This window comes from Gracilinanus agilis, chromosome 3 (assembly GCF_016433145.1).
Source record: "Gracilinanus agilis isolate LMUSP501 chromosome 3, AgileGrace, whole genome shotgun sequence".
Taxonomy (NCBI): Eukaryota; Metazoa; Chordata; class Mammalia; order Didelphimorphia; family Didelphidae; genus Gracilinanus; species Gracilinanus agilis.
Genome location: NC_058132.1, coordinates 203,911,049 through 203,918,176, shown reverse-complemented (window position 1 = coordinate 203,918,176; position 7,128 = coordinate 203,911,049). Strand labels below are relative to the sequence as shown.

Here is a 7,128-nt window from a genome sequence, read left to right as displayed (position 1 = left end):
TAAGGGTTAAAAAAAAAAACTGGAAAGGGGGCAGCAAGGTGTTTAGAGAAGGAGGGCTTGAGTTCAAATTTGACCTCAGACACGTCCTGGGCAAGTCACTTAACCCCTATTGCCTAGCCCTTACCATTCTTCTGCCTTAGAATCAATTGATTCTAAGATGGAAGGGAAGGGTCTTTAGAAGAAAAAAAAAAAAGGAAAGGGGGCAGCTAGGTGGTGAGAGAGCCAAGCCTAAAGACAGGAGGTTCTAAGAGGGAAGGTAGGGGTTTTAAAAAACAAAACAAAATATCCATTGTATGCTAGGCACTGAGCTAAATGCTGGGATTCAAAAAGGGGCAAAAAGCAAAAAGCAGTCCCTGCCCTCCAGTTGCTCACAATCTAATGGAGGAGACACTATGTAAACAAATCTGTTCAAACCAGCTGCATACTTAGGATGGATGGGAAATAATCAGCAGAGGGAAGGCACTAGAGTTGAGCCTGGGGAAAGCTTCTTGTAGAAGTTAGGAATGTTGGGACTTGAAGGAAGCTGGAAGAAGTTGGAGATAAGGAGGGAGAGCAATTCAGGCATGGAGGACAGTCAGAGGAAATGCCCTGAGGGTCAGGCCTGCACCTGAGGTCCTGGGTTCAAATCTAACCTCAGACACCTCTTGCTATGTGACCCCTGGGCAAGTTACTCAATCCCCATTGCCTAGCCTTTACCCCTCTTCTGCCTTGGAATTAATACTAAAATTCTTAAGATACTTAGTATCGATTCTAAAACAGAAAGTAAAGACTAGAAAAAAAAATTCCCAGAGCCAAGACATGAGCAGGGTCTGATGGGAACAGCAAGGAGGCTAGTGTCAGTGGGTCAAAGGTGAGGTGTCAAAGGTAAGAAGACCACCAAGGTAGGAGGGGGCTAGGTTATAAAGAGCTTTGAATGCCAATCAAGGGATTTTATATTTTGATTCTGGAGTTGAAAGGATGCCACTGGAGTTTATTGAGAGGGAGAAGGAGGATATGGTCAGACCTGGGCTTTAGGAAAATCACAGTAGTGGCTGAAAGAGGATGGATTGGAGTGGGGAGAGATTGGAGGCAGGGAGACACACTGTCTATTATCCCACAGGTACTGAGTCTTCATCATGCAGTTAATCCGTACCTTTATAGCAAATTGACCATGGGATCCCAAATCTAGAACTGGAAGAGACCTCTATTTCATTTGGATTAAACTCAGGTAAAAGTAACTGGGCTTCATATTGATTTATTAAACCATGAATTAACATTATGTTGTATATTTTTACTCAATTTGTTAAACATTCCCAATTACATTAAAGAAAAAAACCCTTACCTTCCATCTTGGAATCAATACTGTGTATTGGTTCCAAGGCAGAAGACTGGTAAGGTCTAGACAATGAGGTTTAAATAACCTGTCCAGGGTCACACAGCTAGGAAGTGTCTGAGGTCACATTTGAACCCAGGACCTCCCATCTCTGGGCCTGACTCTCAATCCACTGAGCCACCTAGCTGACCCTCTCCAATTACATTTTAATGGGAATCCAGCTATACTCTAGAATGTTGTGGGCTCTCAGTTTCAAATTTCTGCTCTCTCCGGCTTCAGACACTTCCCAGCTGTGTGACCCTGGGCAAGTCACTTGACCCCCATTGCCTACCCTTACCACTCTTCCACCTATAAGTCAATACACAGAAGTTAAGGGTTTAAAAAATTAAAAAAAATCTAAAATAAAAAAAAAATTCTGCTCTCATCAACTCCCCTCATGGTACAATTGAGAAAACCAGACCCCAAAGAGGCAGTGTCTTGCCCAAAGTAATCTAAGTAGCAAAGAGCAGAGAGAGGATTCCAACAATTCCTAGTCTTCTCTCCCCAAATCCAGCTCTCTTTTTACTGTACTTCAATGCCTGTTTTGACCTTTTAGTTTTTCTTTTTAAAAAACTTTATTTTTTATTCTAAATTTATCAAACCCTGAAAAAAAGGAGGAAAATTCTATATATGAAGTAGAACAGAAAAGGAGGATTATATGTATGAATGAGCAGCTCAGTGGCTTAGTGGATAGAACACCAGGCCTGGAATCAGAAAGATCTGAGTTCAAATCCAGCCTCAGACACTTAATAGCTATTGGACCTGTGGAACCCTGGGTAAGTCACTTAACTGCGTTTGTTTCATTGATAAAAAATGAGCTGGAGAAGGAAATGGCAAGTCATTCCAGTATTTTTGCCAAGAAAACCTCAAAATATTTGCAAAGAGTCAGATATAACTCAAAAACTGAACACCTCTGTCTACTGAGTTGCCTTTCCAAACCCCACCTTTTAGTCTCTTCTATTCTAGAGCTCCATCTATTATTGCTTGTCTCCTACCAGTCTCCTTGTTTCTTCTAGAGTCCCTGTGCCTCTCTTTCCTCAGACTACCCATGCCCCATGGGTCAGGATAGGACCTGGCTCATGGACCAGTTCAACAACATTAATTTAGGGGGTAGATGGGTGGCTCAGTGGATTGAGAGCCAGGCCTAGAGATGGGAGGTCCTGGGTTCAAATCTGGCCTCAGACACTTCTCAGCTGTGTGACCCTGGGCAAGTCACTTGACCCCCATTGCCTGATCCTTACCACTCTTCTGCCTTGGAACCAATACTCAATATTGATTCTAAGATGGAAGGTGAGGGTTAAAAAACAAACAAACAAAAACCCATTAATTTAACCACCCTTCTTCACAGAGCTCAGCCCAAAGTTACTTGGATTTTTGAATACCCTAAGAAACAAAACGTTGAAATTAGGAAGTGTTCAAATGAATAACTTTTTAAAAATCCTTACTTTCCATCTTAGAATCATTATTACTTAGTACTGGCAGCAGAGAGGTAATGGCTAGGCAATTGGGGTTAAGGAACTTGCTCAGGGGCACACAACTAGGAAGAATCTTGGGCTACATTTGAACCCAGGACCTCCCATCTCCAGGCCTGGCTCTGTTTTCCCTGAGCCACCTAGCTGCCCCCCAGCAAATGACTTTTAAACAATTAAATTGAGGTTGGTGAAGAGGAATGTGGTTGAAGGTGATGGGCAGGCTGGGCCTAGGAGCTTGGGTTCTGGTGGTGTTTTTAATCTCATCTTGGCCAAGGTCCACCTGGTGGGAAAATCTCTGCTTGCTCCAGTGTTTTGCATTTAGGTTTCCTCGCAAGTAAGCAGAAGCTGAAAAAGGAGACTCAGGAGACAGAGGCCACTTCTATACTTTATTATAGGAAATCAGCTGCGGAGAGAGGAGGACGGGTGGCACTGATCTAGGAAGGGAGCTGTTGGGGAGAGGGGATGAGCGAGGGGCCAGAGGAGGAGGGGGCACCAAGGCCCAGCCTGGGAGGGAGCCAGGAGGGGCTACAAGGGAGGACTCGATGGTTTGGGTCAGATTAGATGACTTCATTTCCTTCACAATTCTAATATTCTATTAGAAGATTGGGAAGGATCTCAGGATAGGGGAGGGCATTTTCATAGCTTGTAAACTCCTCAGAATTTATCTAGTTTCCATCTCCCCACCCTTTAGCTCAGTGCTTGGCATACTTTTGGCCTGACTGAAGGAGAGCTAATCGGGAGGGAAAGAGAGACCCAAGGGAGAAAAGTAGGTATGAGGGAACGAGGTGAAGAGAGGGTGGGGTGTGTGTGTGTGTTTGTGTGGGGGAATGAGAAAGGTCTGTCAGCTGAAAGGATAACCCCAAATCCACAAGGAGTGAGTGCTGCTCCATCTCCACCTCCACAGTACTCGTCTTACTCGAGGGTCTCATTTGTGGACACCAAGGGCCAGAGCAACGATCAGACCCACGACCAGCAGGAACATGGCGACCGAGAGCAGCACTGTGATGACGATCATGCCCCCGGTTCGGGCCATGCCCAGCCCCAGGGTCTCCACTTTTCGGCCTGTCGGGGTCCAATGAGATATATAATATATGTGAACTGTCTGGAACCTGAACTTGGCCAGTGTTCCTTTGTGAGATGATGAGAGGGTTTAGAGGGAGGGGATGAGGAGGAGGTGAGGCTGGGGCTGACAGTACTCACGAGGCAACGTGGCCATCTGGACTTTGTTACTGGACTCTACAGCATTCCCTTTCTCCACAGAATAGTAGACACTTGGAGGGAAAAGGGAGTTTGAGGAGGAAGGAAGGAGCTCAGTAAGCAGCACAAGTGTCGCAGGAGGGGGACCGTCTGTGCTGCTCCTCCCGTGCTTCTCTCCCTTCAGCGATCCCCTCGGCTCTGTGCTCAGTCTCTGAATGCTCCTCTAGCTACCACCTTTCCATCGGTGCCTCCCTCCCTTCCCAAGAGGCATCCATTCTGCCCACCTCCTATAGCACTGTACCAGCTTCTTTCCACCCCTTGCTTTCCCCTGTGGTGTTTGCCTTTCCCAGGGAGGGCACCTACAAGTATTTGGTGCCGGGTATCAGGTTGGTGACTTGGTAGGCGTTGAGTCGGGTGATGGAGAAGCTTCCACTGTTGTATACCACACTAACCAGGTCCCTTCGCCCTCGGCAGGGGGGTACTGTAAAGTTGTGTGTCATTCCTGGGCAGGAAGAGGGGATAAAAGTGGGGCATCAAGTTGGGAGGATGGGGTGGGGTAAGAATTGGAACGAAGGAAGGGAAGGCGGTACCCAGGGTAAGGCTGACAATGTGCAAAGGCTCTGGGGGTTAGGATGAGGTATTTCAGGGAAGGAAGGACCCAAACCTGTGCTTTCATTGACTCTCCTGACAGTCAGACTGGCTTTACCCCCGGTGAGATGGCAGGGGGGTAAGGCGACAAGAAGGCTCTCTGCCAAGGCTGGGGATAGCAGGCCAGACAGACTGGAGATGTTGAATTCTGTCAAAAGGCAGAGGAGGAAAGGCATGATAAAGAAACGGAGACTTTAGGGATAAGACTCTAAACTATATTACACAGCCCAGGCCTTCTACACCAAACTTCCCTTGACTCTGCTTCAAAGGAGGCAGGGGTCTGGCTTCTGTCCTTGACGTTGGTGTTGTTTCACAGAGCTGTGATGGACAGAGCCCTAGGAAGCAGAGTCCGGCCAGTGCCCACCTGACCACCAGATGGCAGACTTGGGCCACTCTGCCAGGGCGGACGGACTGAAATGGCACAGCGGGTATTGGGATTTAACCCCAGGGATCCAGAATATAAGGTACAGAACAGAATTCTGGACCTACCAGCTCTATAATCTCCCATTCCCTCCCATCCTCCCCCTCTAGTTTGAAGAGCACTCTGGGAGTATCCAGGATCGTGGTTGGTCCTTCCTATCCATCTCCACCTTAGCAATGCCAGCACAACTCCAGAGCATCTCCGGAGACAGGGTCCCTCCAGCCCCATCCCACATGAGATAAAGAGCCATCCCCCCCCCAGCTAGGTACCCCTCCAACCCAGGCCGGGCAGGGAGCACCAAGACCTGTAGATCCGAGATCCGGCAGCACCAGCAGAAGCAGGGTGGGCATTAGAAACGACATGGCGATGGGGCTGGGACCTGGCAGTCTGTGAAGGTGCCTTGTTTGTCCCTGTGGCATGTGTTGCCCAGGCCCTGGGGTGGCTGATTTTGTCTGAGTGTTGGGAGGGGCTGAGGGGAATCTTGCCTAACCTGCCCCCTCTGCCCCCAAGAGACTGCAGGGGCCCCTGGACTGGTTTTTCAGGAAGGGGAACAGGCCCTGAAGTCCTGGAAGGAGGGTGGGTGGGACTCCCCAGACTCCTGGCAATGATTTACGGAGTCTCATGGTTGGAAGGGCCCTCCGAGGCCATCTAATCCACCCTTTCCCTGGTCATGAAGCCCTCTCTCTGGTGATGCCCACTATCCTCTTCCATTACTCAGCGATGGGGCAGGCATGTGAAGCAGCTTAGTGTAGTGGATATGGATATGTAACCAGGAAGAACTGAATTTGAATCTTGACCCCAGCTCGAACTTGCTGTATGACCCTGGTCAAGTCACTTTTACCTTACTAGGACTCAGTTTCTTCATGATGCTAATCATAACACTTTACAGAGTGGTGGTTTCAAATGAGATAATGCACACAAAGTGCTTTGCCAACCTTGAAGCTCTTTCTAAATGCTAGCTATTATTATTACACAAGAAGGCGTGAGGATGGAATGATGGAGTCCTGAAGGATCCATGTGCCTTTAGTTCTCTACTCTTTCCCCTGGAGTTGGACGCCCCCCTAAGCCCAGACCTACATACAAGTTCCTGTCCATGAATCAGGTACTTCTATGTGTCTCCTCAGGACCTGGCATGTTCATGCTGATTTGGGTCCCTGGGGCTGTGTGTATGTGTTTTTATGTGCCCAGGACACCAGGCGTGTCAGGGCGAGTCCCTCTGTTCCCAGGAGCCTCCCTACTGTTAAATTCAGCCAGATAGGGACAGGGTTCCTTGGGGACCCTTCACACGGGCACAGGAGAATCCAGGCTGGGACACAGTAGGCAGAAAATCTCGACAAAGAACCTAGAGGAGAAGCCAAGTGTGCCCCACTGAGGCGGCATGTTCAGGGCTGTGCCACCCCTGGGGTGAGGTGGAAAGGAGCTTTCTCTGAGAGGCAGACTGACTCTGGCTCTGGGTGCCTCATCTGCTCTCCTCCCTCCCAAGACTCCCCTCCTTCCCACTCCTTCAAGGGTGCAAGGAGGTGGCGGCCAGGTTTGGCTGTTCAAGCTGCCTGTGGCTCCTGGACTGAAAAGGAGGGCTAGGTCGGGGAAGGGAGACTGAGTCCAGGCAGGGGTACAGTGAAGCTGCCCTTTGGAGCAACCTGAGAGCCAGAAGGAAAGCTTGTTCTGTACAATCAGTTATTTTAAAAAACTGACTTGCTTTTGGAAGAGAGAAAGACCCCAAAGGAGGGGGAAACCATTTTGCCCTCCTCTGCCTCTGTTCTTTGCTCAGGACAGAGGGGAGGGAGCATAGGCTTAAAACCTGGCTAGGAGGCCCCTCCCAGAGACCTTCACCATGAGAGCTGCCCCTGGAGATCCTAGGCAAAGACCCCCACCCTTCTTCCAACAAAGGGAAGGCAGTCCTTCCATTCTTTCTTCCATTATCTGCCCCTCAAGCCAGCTTCTCCACCCCACAGACTTTCCCTGGAATCCTCCCAGGAACTTCTTTCAGTCAATGTGGTGGCTGTCTGTGGTCAGGGAAAGAGTCTAAAAAATGGAAG

The 7,128-nt window shown here is 48.8% G+C and overlaps 1 protein-coding gene across 1 annotated transcript; it reads right to left on the bottom strand.

Annotated features, from left to right (window-relative positions):
- Positions 1-3,201: 3,201 nt before the first annotated feature.
- UPK2 (uroplakin 2) lies at positions 3,202-5,508 on the bottom strand. Its single transcript, XM_044666372.1, has 5 exons — positions 5,394-5,508; positions 4,685-4,816; positions 4,384-4,522; positions 4,024-4,094; positions 3,202-3,885 (listed from the first exon to the last, which is right to left on the bottom strand). Exons 1-5 carry the CDS (start codon positions 5,506-5,508, stop codon positions 3,749-3,751), a joined length of 594 nt encoding a protein of 197 aa, XP_044522307.1. The 3' UTR covers positions 3,202-3,748.
- Positions 5,509-7,128: the final 1,620 nt, after the last annotated feature.